Source organism: Callionymus lyra, chromosome 1 (assembly GCF_982586985.1).
Source record: "Callionymus lyra chromosome 1, fCalLyr1.hap1.1, whole genome shotgun sequence".
Lineage (NCBI taxonomy): Eukaryota > Metazoa > Chordata > Actinopteri > Syngnathiformes > Callionymidae > Callionymus > Callionymus lyra.
Genome location: NC_141818.1, coordinates 23,010,636 through 23,032,025, shown reverse-complemented (window position 1 = coordinate 23,032,025; position 21,390 = coordinate 23,010,636). Strand labels below are relative to the sequence as shown.

The window sequence follows — 21,390 nt, the reverse complement described above, 5'->3', positions numbered from 1 at the left end:
GGCTGGCACTCCATCATCCTACAAGGTGTTGTTGATGGAAAGGGGCACTTCTGGAGTGTGAATGCTGGACAACCAGGAAGCCTTCATGATGCCAGGGTTCTAAGACTGTCCTCACTGTGGGAGTTAGCCAGTCGGAGTAACCACTTCCCAGCACACACAAGTTACATTGGCGGGGTACATTGTAGTGATCTACAACTTGTCAAGTCCATGGCATTGACTTGCTGTGCCCTGCATAACCTCTGTGAAAGTCGTGGAGAGAATTATGACTCTGAATGGGACTCATGTGTAACAGCAGGTGAGCCTGAAATGTCATATGCACAGGTTGGAGAGGAGGAGGGCAGAGATGTATGGGAGGGTTTGATGCATCATTTGTTGTGTTGAATTTTTGTCCCATGTTGTGTTGTAATTTAAAGAAAGAAAGAAAAAGAAAAAGAAACTTCCGGCAAATTAAGAGCAGCGCATCAGAGCAACGTATGCATTGTGATCCTATATTATCATGGTCACACTTTTAACTGTTTAAAATCCATGTTTTAATCTTTTTTTTAGTTATTTTTTATCATTTGTCATATGTATTTATTGTTTATAACCAATTTAATTTTAGATTGTCACACAAAAAAATGGCATCTTTCAAGATTTCAAATAATAAAAGGAAATAACATTTGAATGTAGAATTAAATAAAGCTAAATAATTTCATTGATATATAAACAATATATAACAAAAGATTTACAGAAAACACATCAACATTTATTGTTTATTTACTGTATTCAGACAAAACATGTTTATGTTGAAAATGACCAGAAAATTAAATTTATTAAATCTGAAAATCTGGGGAACATACGCAAGACTTGGTTTAGCACAATCAATATATGGTTTGAATTAGTATTTATTTTTATGGAAAAACCTTTTTGGGATCTAATCCAATAAATCATTAGAAATGATGTTGCTTCTTTAAACAAATCTCCTTCCCTTTGCTGTTTACATGTAACCATTGTCACAGTTAAGACCTTATTTTTACATGCAAAAGAGAAAAACAAATACTTTTTTGTTCATTTTCATTTCAAAACCTGTTCTCTGAATAATGAAAAAGATGAACATGCAAGTCTCTCTAACCTCTGTGTCTTTTTGGTCCTCAAGTTAAAAATATGTTTAGGTCAACAATGAAAAAAATAGTTTTATCAGACAGGGAACTGAAGCATCTCCTGATATGTTTGGAAGTACACAACTGCAGGGGCAGACAGAAAAGAATGCTATAGGCAAAGTGTGGCAGCAGAGCCATCCACAATTCTAATGAGAAATTAAATCAACATCCTGACCTGTTGTTTTTATGTAATCCTATACAAACTCAATGCACAAAGCCAGTGATACTAAAGCACTACATGCAGTTAAGTGTGGATTTATGATGGTTTAGGGTTCTACCTATATTTCACTGGTTTAAACAAGTAAAACACTCATTGAAATGAAGTACTGTATTTAAAGATATTGTAATCTACTTATTTATTTAATGCCATGTTCCTTTTAAGCAGAATATTTATCATTAAATTTGGCCAAGACTGTACATGAAAATATAATTTAACAAAAACCTCATTCTTTGTTTTATAAAAGCATACATCATTTATAAACTGTGATGGTTCTACTTGGCACTAAGATCCACAAGCAGGTGCTGGTATGCCAGGGTGTTACCTTTAAAGCTGGCAACCAGCACGATGTCCTTGTTGTCGACAGATGTCAAACTAAAACCCCGCGGGGCTCTCATGTTGAGCTCCTGGAAGGGCTGGAAGCGCTGGGTGAGGTCATCCCACAGGTAAACTCTGGAGAAGGAGAAGTCGCTTCCAAGGATGAGGTACTGGCGGAGGCCCACAGTAAAAGGGTAGACCGTCATGGAGCCGCGAGATGGGAGAGTCTGGACCTCCGTAAATCGCTGTCCTTCCCAGCGCATGATCTTGGAGTCGCCGATGAATCGGGTGAGACATAGGTAAAGAACCTTCCTCACCCAAAAATGCTTCACCACCTGGACGTCCGCCAGCTCTGTGATTTGTGAAAACACAATAAATTGCTTTTGGTTACGGTTCCACTGATATACCACCGGTGGTTGGGAGGCGCTAGAGAGGATGAGGTGCGGCTTCCCTCCAACGTCCAGGAACTCAACATGGGTGTCTCGATGCCAGGGATGGAGGGACTGGTGGGAGTAAAAACCATTGCTGTTCCAGCGATAGATGCTAGTGGAACCGGCCTTGGAGCTGTCTGCCACCACGAAGTACCATTCTCCATCCAGCTGGAAAGTTTCTACAAAGTTGGGCTTCCTCACTCGTGTGGTGTCAATGTCTTGGATCTTTATGAAGCGCTGAGGGTCTTCCTCCCACCTGGACATTTGAAAAGTTGATATCTAAGTATTGATTCTCCTATTACAGATAGAGAGTACCAAAATACTATAATTTCTGCACTGAATGAAAGCTGCTCGGCTAAATCAACATTTTAAATTGTATACAGTTTATACATGCTGCAGCTACATAAGCTTAGCTATATGCTGCTGGTGTCCACATTGTACCATGATATATGACCCTAATAATAAGGTACACATAAAAAAATGTTAAATTCAATAAAGGCTTATTTTACAGCTCTCGACCACAGCAGTAAAACGGCGAGATAAAAAAAGCAGTTATAGTCAAATTGGTAGCCATCTGCTTTTATTAACTTTCAGCTTTGAGTCCGTTTACGCTGCCGTCTCCTACATCTCAAGTTTAACCGTTCAGCAGGGTTCAAGGCATGCGGAAAAAGGTAGCAGATGTATATTTGCATATTTTAAGAAAGAAACTATTCAGTGCTCTTGAACTTAATGTCGTACAGAGGCTGGTTTTATATTGTAGTCTCACTTGTATATGTGTGATCCACCGAAGAGTTGAGCCACGACCATGTAGACTGTGCTGTTGATCACGACAGGTTTGCAGTAGACGGCTGATCGAGCTGTTAAGACAAACCAATCTTTAGCATTTCTTCAATTTAACTCAATGTTAAACCGTTTTTTCTTAACTTACACGTGATGTTGTGAAATTTCCTGAATATTAGCTCAACATGATCCCAGATGAACAAGGTGCAGAAGCCAGTATCGGGCTGAGCAAAGACCACAAACTGGTCTCCTCCGAACTCATAAGACTCCACGGACACAGAGTGGAAAGGGAAAGTTTCATAAACAGCAAAATCTGTGAGAAGAAACAACGAATACTGATTTAAAATCATTTAAATAAATAAGTTCTCTCAATAAAGGAAACACCAGGGGGCACCTGCGCTGATGCAGTTGAAATCTCGTGCTGCTAGATCCTGAATTCTTCGGCCCTGGAATTCAAAAGGACTGGCACAGTAGATGGCAGGAACTGAAGTGTTGGTCTTTTGAATCCAGTCAACCAGCCACTTGATCTTGCAGTCACAGCGGAAAGAGTTGCCCCTGAGGTCCCTGGGTTAAGTCGGAAGAAAATCTCAAATGACATTTCAAAGAAAAAGGTCAAGAGCATTGGATGAGTGAATAAGAAGAAAAACAACAATGATTGCGTTGTATGGCAGAGACACTTACAGGTCAGTGAGGATGTCCAGTTGTTTGAAAAGGTTTATAGGAAGTTGTTGTAGGTTGTTGTTGGACAGAGACCTGGAAACATTTGTTTTTAGAAAACTTTGGGTAATTTCTGGATTTAAATATTCATGCTCCTTGTTTAGTGTTTTTGAAACATTAGATTTAAAACAAGAGTAGTTTTGATCATTTTGTTTTCCATTTTATTCAAATTTGTTAAAACATATTCATGATACTCAATAAATCAATCAATATTAATCATCAAACATCAATGTATCAAAAAAAATCCTCCCCAAAACATTGCTTTTAATGTTTTATTAACACATGGCTTTCAATTTCTATTTATCATAGTTCTTTTATAGTTTATATTTCAACGCACAACTAAAGGACGATGAAATATTGCGAGGTCCTGCCAATGACTAAGGATGAGAGGCTACAGTCAACTCCAACAGCTTTGATTATTGTTTAAGCGCTTTGTGACCCTGGTCTGGAAAAGCGCTATACAAATACAAATTACTTACTTACTTACTTACTTACTTTAAAAGCTAATGTTTGAAAAAAAAAGAAGTATTTTTTACTTTGTCAAGAGTCATGTGGTCTGTAAATAACATTTTTTCTAATACTATACTGTATTAGTTGTGAAGACTTTAAGCCAAAAGAAAGAATAAGCATTTAGTTAATTATAAATCATAAAAGAACTATAGAAAACAAAACATATGAAGCATTATATTTTTCAATAATGTGTGTCAACTCAAATAAAATAAAATAAAACATTTTGATAGAAAGTACAGAGTATATATGTTAGTTATCCATCTACATGACCCACTTGATAGTTTTAGTACAGTGATAGACCCGCAGGTCTGCACAGGTCTGCTAAAAAAGAATTGTGTTTATGCTGACAAAAGTTGTTTGCCTCCGTTATGAGGAGATTTTGTTGAGTCATGTTTAGTTGAAGTACTTTATGTTCTGGCTGGTATACTTAACACTTTTCACTGCAGTTATCACTCCTTTATAGTCTGTCTTCCTCTTGTGGGTCCCTCAGGAGGCTTAGTAAAACTGCATTGCCTCTACTTCTGGCAGCTTCTCTACAAAATCTGTGTAGCTCTCATTTCACAAGCCTCAGCGGGAATGTATTTTAGCTAATAAAGTGAACTGCTGGTGTTAGTACTTTATAAACAAAATCACCGTTAGACTCAAATACTCTCACCGTCTTCAACATACTTACAAGTGAGTCAGGGATTTAAGTCCTCTGAAAGTGAACTTTGACAGTGTCTGGATGTCGTTGTTCTCGATAAAGCTGTTGAAACAAAACATGGTAGTGTCACTAAACGTTCCATTGGGAAATTAAAATGACACATTGGATTCATCTTCATGAAAGCCTCATTTAAACTCTCCTTATTCCCAGCTTCCCTTGCTTTAGCTTTGAACAGCTTTGAACAGTTGTGCAGGATCTGAGTGTTTTGATGGAAATACGACTCAATTAAGATTCACAGCAGCAGAGGTGGGAGCCGCTGGATCACAGCCAGAACCAAAGAGCTGCTCTTTAGTCTTTCTAGAAGAGATTCAGGTTCATCAGTGCGCAGCGGCAACATCATGTCTGTCGTACTGTGATTTATCTTCACGCCTGCTTTGCTGCAGAGCCCAGCCATGACATCCACGGCTGCTGTTTAAATTTAGATGACACCTTGCACGACCTGAGCTTCACTGACTGAATCTTTTATATCCAGACTTCGTCTTTCTTGAAGGATTTTGTGATTTTGGCACATGATCTCATATTTCACTTTTTTTTTTTCTTGAGAATGTGACCATGATCAGCCCATGATTCAATTGTCATGTACAACTCATCATGTTCTGTGTTCTGTATATCAATGGAAAAGTCGTTTTTTAGACAAGCCACATGAAAAGAACTGTGACATGAAAACATAAAAAAGATCTGTTTAAGAAAAGCTATGATTAGGTGAACACTAATTTATTAAGACACCTCAAGGTGAATTAATCTGGAGAATTACATCATTTCATAATTTTGAAATCACATTTTCTAAATATATTATTTATTTACACCAGCCATTGCTAAAGCAGGTGTAATAGCAATCAATGTATGAGTTTTTATATTGTTTATGAGGTGGTCTCCCTTAAATAACTACTCGTCCCACAATTCAACAGTTGAACATCCCATAGTCTCTTCATATCTACTATTCATATAAAATGATTATTGTGTTAATAACTAAATATGATTACGTTGTGAAGTTATTGTCGCAAGCATCTTCACTTACAGGTATTGGAGATGAGAGAGTCCAGCAAACGCATCATCAGAAATGGAAGTGAAGGTGTTTGAGTTAAGGAGCCTGTAGACAACAAGAAAGTCATGTTAGATGACAATAATTAAAACCATGAAAACAAACATATCACATTTACAAAGAATAAACCTTATTAACAGTGTGTGAATTAACAAACAGAGGCTTATTCGACATTCAAGAAGACTCTCGTGATCTACAGCTGATAAAGAGGCTTTTGTTTCCTGTCTCTGCAGGACTGAAGGGTGTCAGTCATCTGCATGAGCACTGATTCACACTCACATAACTCTTGTCAACACTTTCGACTCCACGCTCTTGTGTCCCAATACACACTAGGGAGCTGATTCACTGAGATCTACAGTTAGACACGAAACAGATAAGAATCTCTTAAGTGTTTCCTGGGCTGTCAAGAGGTTCCAGGATGTGTAGAGACCATAACCACATGACATTGATTAACCAATTGTCATCCATCCTCACATTTGCCACTGTGGGGAAATACAAATGTAATATACAAGTTCAAATAGAAAAAGAGAGAACAATCCAATAACTGGTAGCAAATATATTAATTTCCATTTCCCCCAGACTGAAAACTGAAAACTCTAAATATAGTTTGTTCATTCTCCAGATTGTATCTGCATTTTTTCAAGAACTAACTGACCCACTGTTTAGCACCTTGCATGTATGTAAACGGTTCCTTTTTGTGTTGGTGAATTAGTGTAAACGTTTTAGTAAGTGCAACACTTAACATGTTTCCTCCATTAAATACATTAATTATTTATTATGTGTTAAAGTGATATTTTACTTACAATAAGCCGAATGAGAGGATAAATAAATGCAAATGAAACAATGAGGACACTTATTTCCCTTTCAATAAATGACTGCTGTTGTGATGGTGAGAGCCAAATGGTGCCAAATAAAACCCTCAAGCTACATACTGAGTTATTCTAAAACTATTTGGTCTCAAAATGTTTCTGTCTGAAGTATTTTTGGATAATTGTAAAAAGTGAAAAGTCAAAGAAAAGTGTCATTTTTATATTTAAATTAATGAATATTGTCTTTTTTCTGTGCTGTTCAACAATAATTATTTAATCATCATCATTTATAGCTATTACAAATCCATTTTTTTATCTCTTGAAGGCAAATAAGCGAAGTTATATTAGTCTCTGTGATGTGAGAAAAACATGTTACTACCCATGTTTTAAAGCAACTGATGTTTCTACACAAGGGTTCTTGAAAACAATATCTGGGTTCTCTTCGTTTGTGGCTCCTTTGCTGAATTTCAGAATCCATGTCATTTACACAAAGAGGGAACCAGGACTGTCCCGTTTGTTTTTCTCTGCAGGGTTAATGATTTATTTATTGTTGGTGTGACTTACAGGAACTGCAGCAGGTGAAGATGAGAAAAAGCTCCTTCTGGGATGGTTGTGAAGGCTGCGTTCACCATCGTCCTGTTCAGAAAAAAACAAAAATACTGTTTAATCACAGATTTATAAAGTATCGGAAGTCGCCTTAACTAGGACAAAGAACTTCTTGGTGATTTTCTGACTGACAAATAAACCCATCATTTTGCGAACCTCTCCAGTGTTAACCTTTTCTGTTTAATCAGCTGATTGAAACTCTCCGTGGAGAAGAAACAGGTCTCATCCAGTGAGACGAAGAGTCTATTGTTAGCATCTCTCTCAAGAGAAGTTCAGCAGCAGGGAGAACATTATTCTTGCATGAAGACAGAACCTTAAAATAGGCTCTTAGGTGCCCACAGTAAAGTGTGATGTGGACTCACAGAGAGATGATTCCAGGAGGGAAGCTCTTGGGAATAGCTTTGGTGTCCACGCAGAAGGCACTGTCCTTAGTGCAGGAGCAGGTCGTGGGGCAGCGGGGGATCTTGGCCACCTTCTTTGCGTTGGACTCCCTTGGCAAGCAGAGGCAAAGGCAGAGGATCAGCATGCAGAGAAGATTCAGCCATCGGGGTCGCAGCTCCATCATCTTCACACCGGGAGAAGTGCAGGGTTCAGTCTGAGACAGAAGGAGCTCGGGCTGACTCGCTTGCTTTGGTTCTGCTGTGTTGAGAGTGGTGGTGGGTGAGAGAGGGAGCGAGGAGGAGGCACCAGTATGAGTGGGCGTGAGTGTGCTGCAGCTTTCAGGAGCGTTATCACTGCAGCCCTCTCTCTCACACTCCTGACCCGTTATCACTGACGCTGACAAATTTGGAAGCTCGCATAGAGCCATAGCGCCGTCAGGACTCTGCAGTTGTAGTATCAGGTGTGAAAGCATGTTGAGCTGCAGCAGACAAGAGGAGCACTGTGTCACAATGTCGAGATAAAGACAACTAAATAAAATTCCTGCAGGAATGGCTAAGGTCTGAGGTCAAGCTTTAGATCAGGGACGTCAAAGTCAATCGTAAAAGAGACGGAGAACAACTGAGATATTGTTCTGTGTCAATGTTGGTAGAGGCCTTCAATGGTTCCTACTTTTTTTATCACAATTTGATGAACCTCTGTCAATAAAAAAAAAACTTGCTTTATAAACATGTATAGTATCGTATATTTTTTATTTAACAGAGAATCATATTTGCTCAAGGGATGTAAAAAGAGAAAAAAAAGATCAAAAGGAGACAGTGGATCGCCAAGAACATCATCATTTAAGTCACAGCACGTACAAATTATACTGTATACTTACCAAACTGTCCATAACTGTAAGTATTAGTCTGATTGCGTAATTTAAATGTGTGTCCTTTTTATAGGAAATTAACTAAACTTAGTCTACTTTGGTCCAGCTAGCCAGCAGGCCACATAAAATGACTTGGCGGGGTTCAGAGTGAAGCTGCTCGCCCTAAAGAAGCTCAGACATCTTCCAGAACAACCTCATGGAATCTCCAATGGGTGTTGTGACCTTGTCCGGCTGGGAGGATGCGTCTCAAGGTAGTTCTGAGAGTGAGCATGGTCATTGTGAGGAAAGAGAAGACTAGAAGAAAGATCCAAGTCAGCAATAAAACCCTCCAATCCTGGCAACAGATACGCAGTTAAAGTTCAGAGTCTGCACCTCGGTTTAACCCTAACACGCCTGTGGAAGATTTATCGGTGTGACCGCCTCGGAGCTCATCTGCCTAATAGCTTCACGCTGGACTCATCTGGAAGCAACACTTAAAGCCGCTCTGCAGGGATTCAATCTACACTAAGCAGAAGATTTCAAGGTTGGAGTCAGACGGGTGTTTTCATCAGTTGGGAGATGTATGGCAAATTATTTACGTGCAGGCGTCTGATTGGAGCAAATTTTCTTGGATAGGGGGATGATTAAGCAAATTAATGTATGAAGATCTCCTGCAGAGATCCATCACTGGAGTCTCAGCTGCCCTAGTTCTCTATTGGTCTAGTGTTTTATTTCAATTGGTCTAAAGTCAAAATAAACCCAGTTGTCTTATTTATTTATTTTTTAAAGAAAAAAGGTTCCCTAAAGACACAAACCACACAACAATGATTGCCATGGCTTTGTCACAATTTTTAATAAGATCATTTTTATTTTCCTCTTATGTATTTTATTATTATTTATTTGTTTCGACCTCATTGTGTCCTTTCCATTAGGTACAGCAATTGTATACGTTTGAATACCATTGTGATCATTATGTGTGTCATGTCATTGCTTCTGTGGTCATCTTATATGTCATGTGACCCATTATATGATCATTATATATGCCATATGATCATTTATATGACCATTATGTATGTTATGTGACCCTTCATATGATCATTATGTATGTAATGTGATTATTTATGTTGTCATTGTGCATGGTATGTGATCATGTGTGCTATAATTATGTATGGCATGTGGTCAGGTATGATGTAATTATGTATGCCATGTTATCATGTATGCTATAATTATGTATGTCATGTGATCAGGTATGATATAATTATGTATGTCACTTGATAAGGTATGGTATAATTATGTATATCATGTGATCAGGTATGCTATAAATATGTTTGTCATATGATCAGGTATGCTATAATAATGTATGTCATGTGATCATGTATGATATAATTATGTAAGTAATGTGATCAGGTATGGTATAATTATGTATGTCATGTTATCAGGTATGCTATAATTATGTATGTCATGTGATCAGGTATGCTATAATTATGTATGTCATGTGATCAGGTATAATATAATTATGTATGTCATGAGATCATGCATGCTATAATTATGTATGTCATGTGATAATGTATGATATAATTATGTATGTCATGAGATCAGGTATGATATAAGTATGTATGTCATGCGATCAGGTATGCTATAATTATGTATGTCATGTGATCATGCATGCTATAATTATGTATGTCATGTGATAAGGTATGATATGAGTATGTATGTCATGTGATCAGGTATGCTATAATTATGTATGTCATGTGATAATGTATGATATAATTATGTATGTCATGAGATCAGGTATGATATAAGTATGTATGTCATGCGATCAGGTATGCTATAATTATGTATGTCATGTGATCATGCATGCTATAATTATGTATGTCATGTGATAAGGTATGATATGAGTATGTATGTCATGTGATCAGGTATGCTATAATTATGTATGTCATGTGATCATGTATGATATAATTATGTATGTCATGTGATCATGTATTACATAATTATGTATGTCATGTGATCAGGTATGATATAATTATGTATGTCATGTGATCATGTATGATATAATTATGCATGTCATGTGATCATGTATGATATAATTATGTATGTCATGTGATCAGGTATGATATAATTATTTATGTCATGTGATCATGTATGCTATAATTATGTATGTCATGTGATCAGGTATGATATAATTATGTATGTCATGTGATCATGTATGATATAATTATGTATGTCATGTGATCAGGTATGATATAATTATGTATGTCATGTGATCATGTATGATATAATTATGCATGTCATGTGATCAGGTATGATATAATTATGTATGTCATGTGATCAGGTATGGTATAATTATGTATGTCATATGATCAGGTATGCTATAATTATGTATGTCATGAGATCACGCATGCTATAATTATGTATGTCATGTGATAATGTATGCTATAATTATGTTTGTCATGTGATCATGTATGATATAATTATGTATGTCATGTGATCATGTATGATATAATTATGCATGTCATGTGATCAGGTATGATATAATTATTTATGGCATGTGATAAGGTATGATGTAATTATGTATTTCATGTGATAAGGTATGATATAATTGTGTATGTCATGTGATCAGGTATGCTATAAGTATGTATGTCATGTGATCAGGTATGCTTTAATTGTGTATGTCATGTGATCAGGCATGATATAATTATGTATGTCATGTGATCAGGTATGCTATAATTATGTATGTCATGTGATAAGGCATGATATAATTATGTATGCCATGTGATCAGGTATGCTATAATTATTTATGTCATGTGATCAGGTATGATATAATTATTTATGGAATGTGATAAGGTATGATATAATTATGTATGTCATGTGATCAGGTATGATATAATTATGTATGTCATTTGATAAGGTATGGTATAATTATGTATATCATGTGATCAGGTATGCTATAATTATGTTTGTCATATGATCAGGTATGCTATAATTATGTATGTCATGTGATCCTGTATGATATAATTATGTAAGTAATGTGATCAGGTATGGTATAATTATGTATGTCATGTTATCAGGTATGCTATAATTATGTATGTCATGTGATCAGGTATGCTATAATTATGTATGTCATGTGATCAGGTATAATATAATTATGTATGTCATGAGATCATGCATGCTATAATTATGTATGTCATGTGATAATGTATGATATAATTATGTATGTCATGAGATCAGGTATGCTATAAGTATGTATGTCATGCGATCAGGTATGCTATAATTATGTATGTCATGTGATCATGCATGCTATAAGTATGTATGTCATGCGATCAGGTATGCTATAATTATGTATGTCATGTGATCATGCATGCTATAATTATGTATGTCATGTGATAAGGTATGACATGATTATGTATGTCATGTGATCAGGTATGATATAATTATGTATGTCATGTGATCATGTATGATATAATTATGCATGTCATGTGATCAGGTATGATATCATTATGTATGTCATGTGATCAGGTATGATATAATTATTTATGTCATGTGATAAGGTATGGTATAATTATGTATATCATGTGATAAGGTATGCTATAATTATGTTTGTCATATGATCAGGTATGCTATAATTATGTATGTCATGTGATCATGTATGGTATAATTATGTATGTCATGTGATCAGGTATGCTATAATTATGTATGTCATGTGATCATGCATGCTATAATTATGTATGTCATGTGATAAGGTATAATATAATTATGTATGTCATGAGATCATGCATGCTATAATTATGTATGTCATGTGATAATGTATGATATAATTATTTATGTCATGAGATCAGATATGCTATAAGTATGTATGTCATGCGATCAGGTATGCTATAATTATGTATGTCATGTGATCATGTATGCTATAATTATGTATGTCATGTGATAAGATATGATTATGTATGTCATGTGATCAGGTATGCTATAATTATGTATGTCATGTGATCATGTATGATATAATTATGTATGTCATGTGATAAGGTATGATATGATTATGTATGTCATGTGATCAGGTATGCTATAATTATGTTTGTCATGTGATCATGTATGCTATAATTATGTTTGTCAAGTGATCATGTATGATATAATTATGTATGTCATGTGATCATGTATGATATAATTATGCATGTCATGTGATCAGGTATGATATAATTATGTATGTCATTCGATCAGGTATGATATAATTATGTATGTCATGTGATAAGGTATGCTATAATTATGTATGTCATGTGATCAGGTATGATATAATTATGTATGTCATGTGATCATGTATGACATAATTATGCATGTCATGTGATCAGGTATGATATAATTATGTATGTCATGTGATCAGGTATGATATAATTATTTATGTCATGTGATCATGTATGATATAATTATGTATGTCATGTGATCAGGTATAATATAATTATGTATGTCATGTGATCATGCATGCGATATTTATGTATTTCATGTGATAAGGTATGATATAATTATGTATTTCATGTGATAAAGTATGATATAATTGTGTATGTCATGTGATAAAGCATGATATAATTATGTATGTCATGTGATCAGGTATGCTATAATTATGTATGTCATGTGATAAGCTATGATATAATTATGTATTTCATGTGATCAGGTATGCTATAATTATTTATGTCATGTGATCAGGTATGATATAATTATTTATGGCATGTGATAAGGTATGATATAATTATGTATTTCATGTGATAAGGTATGATATAATTGTGTATGTCATGTGATCAGGTATGCTATAAGTATTTATGTCATGTGATCAGGTACGCTTTAATTATGTATGTCATGTGATAAGGCATGATATAATTATGTATGTCATGTGATCAGGTGTGCTATAATTATGTATGTCATGTGATAAGGCATGATATAATTATGTATGTCATGTGATCAGGTATGATATAATTATGTATGTCATGTGATCAGGTATGATATAATTATTTATGTCATGTGATCAGGTATGATATAATTATTTATGGCATGTGATAAGGTATGATATAATTATGTATGTCATGTGATCAGGTATGATATAATAATGTATGTGATGTGATCAGTTATGTGACTTTGTGTGTCATGTCATCATGTATCATGTATACATTTCTTGTGAACATGTTATAGTCTAGGGGAGATGTGTTGAAAAGACAGACAAAATAAATTGTGGGAGGAAAAGACATTGAACATCCAAATAAAGGAAAAACTAATTTAATTTTTTTTTTCGCATTTCTCTAAATCGTAGACAAGTGACTGAATGCATCATGACAAGATTGTAGACCTGCACCAGTTGGCTTGACTGAATAACCTGTTGTCCTTGGTCTTATACTACATGATGGATTTCAACTGGGGCATCAATGATCATGGAAGGTGGAGTCACAGCCTTAAACTACGTAGGAGGAACTTGTTATTGATTTGAAGGCAGCTGTCACCAAGAAAACCATCGGTAACACATCACAGCATATTGGATTCAAATCCTGCAGCGACTGGTCCCCATGGTCAAGAAGGCACATGTTGGGACCCGGATTTAGTTTCTGTTGAGGGGAGTAAAGTTTTAAACGTATACTGTATCGGGTGCCTTTCCATGCAAAATATGCATAAAATTTAACTGAGCAGGGGATTTCAAGGATTTACATATACATGCATATACTGTATTTAGTGGTGTTTTAAGGAGAGCCAATTACTGACAAGGCAACAAATACAGGGCACATTTTGATTTTTTTTTTTTTTGTTGTTGGGCTTTTTAGGTGTGTACAATAATCAACCATATCTTTTTTTAAAGTAACTTAAACCGTGGTAGTTACGGTCTACGGACGCGAGAGGGCACTGTTGCATTCCAAATTAAAGTGTTCCGCAATAGACAGGATCAGTTGGACCGGGACAGAGGTCTTGGTACCAGGCATCACCAGCATTCATCCACAACGACTCCGTTGTCCCAATAAAGACATCATCTGTTGTCTTTGTGCTTCATCATTGCTGATCTATTTAGATCCAATATCTGAGCGGCTCCGTTGTCCATCCTTGCTCTTGTTCTGCACGAATGATTTAATTATTACATTTTAACACACACATTTTTTTTCCGGTAGTTTTTATAACTGTAAATCCTTAATCCCCTGATTCAGAAAACATTGATTTTGGTTTTCAAACAAAAGAGGTTGACATTCATGTGTGTGGTTGGTCAGTACTTATGAGCCTCTTTGAGAGTAACTTCAACACTTACAGACATGAATGTTCACTTACGCTTCACTTGGCTCTTCTAGATAAAGTTCCCAGTCCATGTTCCCCACTTGAGTTGCAGGGGAACATGAACATAAAAGAAACCAAGTTTGGTCACTAGAACAGGAAAATAATTATACTTAAGGATCCTTTATTAATTGTTGTTTTACAGAACGTTTTAATAAAACCTTCTTTAAATATATATTCATGAAAAAGGTTTTGGTTATTGAGACAGAAATATGTTTAGTGTTTTTTTGAGATTTATAATAGGGTTTAAGAAAACATGGATATAACGATATATTGTGATGTTTTTTTATTGCCGATTAACATAATTATTTTATTTTTATTTTTTTTTAATCATTGAAATTACCTTTTATTTTAATTCAAAGTTAGTTAATGGTTTATATTTCAACAGTGTGTGTATACAAGACAATAATTTGATGTTTTATTTTAAAATTAACACTCAAATATTCACAGCATTTATTAATTTGTGTGGTGCAGTTAAACATTTGTGCCTCCATGCCAAAGGAACAACATAACCAGACAAATTGAAGCAATGTCTGAAAAAGAAGGAGTACACCAGGCTCCAGCAGCGTTTAAAGCTGATGTTTTGGACTATTAAGTAAAAAAAAAAAAAGAACACTGAAAGATACTGGATATTGCATGTTGCTCTAGGTTGTTTGAGGCTGTTAATGCACTTCATTGTGTATTGTTAATATAAGTTAAAAACATTTTTGTTAATATTTTGAAATCACTTTCCTACAAACACTTTCACATTTGACTAGAGAAAGTATTTGAGTATTTGTTCATTTCTTTGCTTTGAAAGCTACAAAAAGTGTATCTTTAAAAGAAACAACATATTGTTGTTACTACTGTATCGCAATACATCGTATCGTCACACATGTATCGTGATATGTATCATATCAACAGATTCTTGCCAATACACAGCCCTAATTTATAACACTTTGTTGGCAATTCTATCAATTTGAACTTTCACTTGTTAGAGTCAAATGCAGTTTCAGTTACAGTTTCTGCTGCAGTATTCTCAGATTGTCATTGGTACTCAGCATTTACCTGAATTTCCTTTTACGATTGACTCCTGGGGTGGATTTATGTGTTTTCTACTCGTTCCATGAGAAGCAGAACTCTACTCCGTGTCCACCTTCTGTGGGAACCAGCGTCATTGCGTGGCACAGTAAAATGCAGCATGAAGCAGCAGCTGGAACCTCCATCATGCCCTCAGTGAGGCCCAGACCCTCGACCCTCAACCCTTTAAACACCGCAGAGTTCACTAAATCACTGCTTTCACTCTTCAGCACGCCTAGTAAAGATGATGCCTCACCAAACAAATCATGTCAAAACTTTCGACTCTGTCCTCGAATCCACACCGGCTGTTGTGAAAGCGACTTTTAACCCACTGGATTACATGTGGTGTTGAATTAAGGGTGAAATCGGTGTGAAAAGTAATCGTAAACATAAAGGAAAATAAAGCAAAATAGCCTAAATTGTACATTTAGACGCCTTATCTTATGTGTTACTTATATAATTATCAAGCTTTAAAGGGTTTTTGATTACTTTTTCATGGCTAGGTCTGTTAGCTGCTGCTTTGCAAACGTAAGCGATTGGCACAGATAAAAAGTGGGAAAAGTATATTTTAAAATTTTTAGATAGAGTATAGTATAGGGAAAAATATAGTTAGATATGATTTTTTTTACAAACAAACAATAACCTAAGTTATTTTTCCAGCTTCCCTAGCTGTTGTGACTAGCTAAGCTAATAGCACATGTGTGCTAACAAAGCTAATCAATGAATACCACTATTACGATTACACTATATCTGAACACTGTATTTCTTAAATGAAAAAAAGTAACACACAGAAAACAAAGACTTTCCATCTATCAGATAATAACACAGAAATGCAGATTTTTGCTAAATTAAAATTGTTTGATTATTTTATTGTTGGCAGTTTCTTATTTAAATGTTCAGGTTATTTAATTAAACACTTCAATTTTTTTTTCATTCAAAGCTGGTTCAAGTTTTTGTTGTTTTGTTTATTAGGTTTGTGTGATCGATAGTAAAATGAAAAGGTTGCTTTTGTGTATGTTTAAGTAAAAGTATCATGATGTTCTGTTCTATGTTAGTCTTTGTATCCTTTGTCTTTGTTATTTTTCTTTGATCTATGTTCTTTATCTTTAGACTTAGATTTTATTATATTGTTATTTTTCTTTATTTCTCTTTGTTCTTGTTCTTATTTTATTTTTATTTATTTTTTTATGAAAAATTGCTGTATTTGCTGTGGCTTATTGAAAAAAAATAAAAATCCCAAAGAAGACCTCCTGAGGGATCAATAAAGTTCTACCTAAAAAAAAACCTAAATGTTTAAGTTAAGAGAAATAAAATGGGCAAAAATCAGTATCGTCAATCTTCATTGGCCCCGATCCATGTAACCCTATTTTTTTTAATTAATGAATTGATTTCATTGTTCTTGCTTTTTGTCTGAATTGATTAATAAAAGAATCCAAACTGGCCCGTACTCTTGGTACATTTGCCTTCATCCCTCTCTTACAAAAGGTTACTTTCCCTTCTAACTAGTTGCTATCAAAGTAACAAGTAACTTAAAGAAACTGAGTTACTTTCCAAAAAAGTAACTAGTAATCTACCAGTTTAAAGTTACTAACCTAACACTGCTCAACAGTGGATACATAGTATAATTCTCCAACTAAACAAGGGATGTCTGGTGACTATAAAGGGTTCATTTATTGGATATTAGACATTTTGCAAGATGAAGTTTAACATAAGAGTGGAAATATGTAGTAAGGGTTAAACTTTATTTCTAATTGAGCTATCTGTGTGGATTTTAAATGTTTAATAATTATTGTGTATTTTGCCCTGAAAAAAGTCTAGATTTAAGGCAACTAAATAGTAGATTAGTAGAATCACACTCGTCAACCAGAGTTCACACTGCATGCCTGAAATAAGATCTAAGGTCAGATCACATCAATGAGTCGAAGGATTTCAACGGAAGGGTAACAGCCTCAATGCACAAACTTCTTGTTGCTGTGTCGTGTTTATTTTCAGCGATTTATGTCGTGTGTATGAAGAGTACCCAACTGGCACTTGTTAGCAAGCAGCTGCTAACTGTCGTGTATTTAAAAATAGATTTATGACATTGACGTCTTACATAACCAAACCCTTTCACTTGTGTCTGATGGTCCAAGCATATTCTATTTTGCTGCAGCAAGTCTTTTAAAAGATCATCATTTAGTCTTTGAAGACTGTAAAGGAAAAGTCCAGCTTCGGTCCAGGAGCTCGACGGTCGGCCAGGATCATGGTCCTGCTGGGTTTGGCAAAGATTAGTCATCAAGGCATCACAAAGCGTTCCTGTGTCGCTGCCAGAGTCTCATTATATCCTCACCGCCTGGCACATGTTCTCCACTTGAGTTTAGATGGGAATCAGCTCTGTTTGGATTACTTCAGCTTCACGTCACAAACCGTTTTCCACAATCAAACCCACATCCCAAACTGGATACTGATCCAGACAGAGTTTTAAAAAAAAAAACATCCTCTGTCTGTTTTCACTTCTGTTTGATTTTCACGGTTCAGCTTCCTGGATTCAAGGAGCCAGAAATGGAAGAAAAAAAAAAGACAAATCAAGTTTGTTTCACCTCTTTTACTTCTGAGGGAAAAACCCTCCGGCTCCAGGGAGAAGACTTCCTAACACAAAGGTACTTGAGACATGTACTCACACGTCAGAAGTCAACGAGATCAGTCTTGCTCAAGCTTTGGTGTTCCTAGTTCAGCACATAAAGACGTGATGAGTTACCCGGGGCTGTTCTGATGAAACCCATTTAGATGAAAAAAATCCAATCAAATGTCTCTTCACACAAAATAAATCTGTTGAAGATAATAAAAAACGACGTGTGTGGTGTTGCTGTGAAACCTGTTATAAAGTAAAGGACAAAAACAGGAAGTGGCTTTTTTTTGGGGGGAAAAACCTGAGGCAGTTGCTGTTGAAGAGCTGCTTCGTCACCGGACGGTATGTCAGCCAATCTCATCTCAGCCTCAATTCAATTACAGAGAGTACAAGAGGAACGGCTGAGGGACAGCTGATATGATTAGAGTTGTGTGCTTGCTTGGATTCATCACTCTTCTGTTTCCAGGTCACTGGAATCACAAAGAGCCTGGCAGTGAAACCTGGAAAAAGATCCCTGGAGTGTGTGACGGCCACAGGGCTTCCGTCACCTCCAACACTGATGAAGAAATGGCTTTACCTATTGAAGCGCGGTTTTTTTGGATTTTAAGTAAAAGTGCTTGATTTCTAGGTATAGTTTGAACGTCCAGCATCGCTTTTAAGTCAGAGTTATATATATGTGGTGTGAGAAACTATCAGTACGCTACTATATCATGATGTAGTGATTCAAATATAATGCAAATATTCACAGTTCATTCATTTTTTGTGTTGCAATTGAACTTCAGACCACAAGATGGCAGCATACAATACATCCCTCACCGCTAAGAATCCCGTAAGATCCCGGGATGACTGAGGACGAGAGGATACAGTCGACTCCAGCAGCTTTTGAAGCTACTGTTTGGACATATTTTGCTTTCAAAATAAATGAAAGCAGTTACGGCTTCGTCAAGAGGCTGTAAACACCAGAGTCAGGTAGTCGGACAATACTACAAATGTATCCTGTTCCTACCGTACTGCAATATATGTTATTGTGCCCCTGTGTTGTGATACGTATCGTATCGCCAGATTCTTGCCAATACACACCCCTAATATCATGTCACTTGAACCATAAGAAAAAACACTGACCATGTCCCAAGGGCTTAAGACTGAGTTTTAGACTGCACTGTGAGTCATCCTATTACCATTAAATATACAACGTCACCCACATCGGCTGCCTCCACAGGCTCTGACTTTCAAGGCGACACACCAGGACTAAAAACATTAAGGAGCCTGACGAGGAGCTCCTGCAGGCTTGAAGCCAAACATCTGACTGGTAGTGGCAGAGATCTATGTGCAGGTGTCGGGTCAATCCAAGCTGCTGTCTTGGATTTCAGCGAGGACAATGTAAAGGAGCAACTGTGGCCCCTCATGCGAACACCCTGGGGCCACTGGGCTATAAAAGACAGGTGATACGTCTCCTGGGCCGGGGATGTGTCGCAGGAATGTGTGTGCAGGTATCTGGCAGTCCGTGGGGATTGTGGAGAAAGACCTTGCACACCAGTTGATCCTGCTTGATAAAGGCCCTGACAGGCCCAGATTATATGTCTGAGCCTGGAGGAGGTGTCTGCCCCTCATTCCTGCACGGAAGAAAGTCGATCTTGTGGGAAAGAGGTGGGGACGGACCCGCAGGCGTCAAGTTTTGTTCGTCCTAACGCTAACACACATCTCTGTCATGAAAGACACCCATTTATCCGTCTCTGCAAACAAACACACCGACTCATCTACCTAGACACACCTGTGCTGCCAGACTCTTGAAACTGCTGAAACAACGATCTCACTTTGTTACAAAACAAATCCTAAAAATGATATTAGAGCCCGGAGATGCTGCTGTAGTCACCAACCACTAAAAGGGAATCGACATCATCAGCTCATCTTGTCACGTCTCAGTGTCTCAAGAGTACGGGCTTGCTAAAAACAGACAGAAAACAGGTTCAAACGAGCTTCGAGTTCACAAAAAACCTAAGAATCTTTACTAATCAAGCTCAGAAAAATAGCAACTATCTTCAATATTATCCGTTTTTAGAGTTATTTAACATTCAGGACACAAGAGTGTGAATGTTAAGTAGTACATAATAAGTAATAATAAGTAGTACATAGTAAGTAGTACATAATATGATTGCAAAAGGGGAAAAAAAAGAAAAACATTAGGAATTAATATTCTTCTAATGGGGACCCAGGTGTTATTTTCTCATACATGCATCCTAACCCTGTAACGGGCATCATGCACCACATTTCTAGACTTGAAACAAAATACAGGTTTCATGGAAATACCCGTCTAAAACCAATGAGTTTTGTGAGTGCTGCGAGTTCCATTTGATTCCAGGCTAGTTAGAACATGCTTGTTTTTGTCTGAAGGAAGCAGCTACCCATGACAGCTTTGCATCCAATCTAGTGGACAAAAGAACAAAATCAGAGTTAGTGAAAGAAGTTTGGTTTCTCTGCCTGACGTCGCAGACTCTCAAGGCTGCAGGCAAACATTGTTGTTCCGTGTGGAGAGTGGAACGGGCGACTACAGCTCAGCCCCAGACCCCGTGGTGATTGGCAGGCCATGGCTCGGGCAGGCCCCCGCCTGTCAAGTCTGTAACAGGCCGGGGCCGTGCATCGGAGGTCCTGTCACAGACGCACAGAGAAATCTCTCAGAGGCAAGGCCGGGTCCCCAGTGGAGACGGGAGGGCAAGGACAAGTGCTTCCTGCATCTATCATTCTTCACCTCAGGAGGTCCACAGAGGTCACCGCTCAGTCAGAAAGATCTACACTCGTAAATTATGCTTCTGTGTGGAAGGAGGTTCAGCACAAAACACAGCGTAAATACATTATTATTCATCGCCTCCCACAGTTTATAATTATAAATTAATTAAGACATCGTAGAACTTCATGTTCAGTCCATGTTAGG

General features: G+C 36.7%; 1 protein-coding gene across 1 annotated transcript; it reads right to left on the bottom strand.

Moving 5' to 3' along the window:
* Positions 1-738: 738 nt before the first annotated feature.
* lgi3 (leucine-rich repeat LGI family, member 3) lies at positions 739-7,924 on the bottom strand. The gene is made up of 9 exons (XM_087797631.1): positions 7,635-7,924; positions 7,231-7,302; positions 5,834-5,905; positions 4,786-4,857; positions 3,567-3,638; positions 3,280-3,449; positions 3,034-3,198; positions 2,872-2,962; positions 739-2,361 (listed from the first exon to the last, which is right to left on the bottom strand). The coding sequence occupies exons 1-9, from the start codon at positions 7,835-7,837 to the stop codon at positions 1,632-1,634; spliced, it is 1,647 nt and encodes a 548-aa protein (XP_087653757.1). The 5' UTR covers positions 7,838-7,924; the 3' UTR covers positions 739-1,631.
* Positions 7,925-21,390: the final 13,466 nt, after the last annotated feature.

What these genes read in the sequence shown, in the direction of transcription:
- lgi3 (XM_087797631.1), bottom strand. Translation starts at nt 7,837, where the DNA reads ATGATGGAGCTGCGACCCCGATGGCTGAATCTTCTCTGCATGCTGATC. An exon ending in CTGGACATCCTCACTGACCT is followed by an intron (nt 3,450 to 3,566) that starts GTAAGTGTCTCT and finishes GACTTAACCCAG; the next exon opens with GGACCTCAGGGGCAACTCTT. An exon ending in GGTGGATCACACATATACAA is followed by an intron (nt 2,362 to 2,871) that starts GTGAGACTACAA and finishes TCAAATGTCCAG; the next exon opens with GTGGGAGGAAGACCCTCAGC.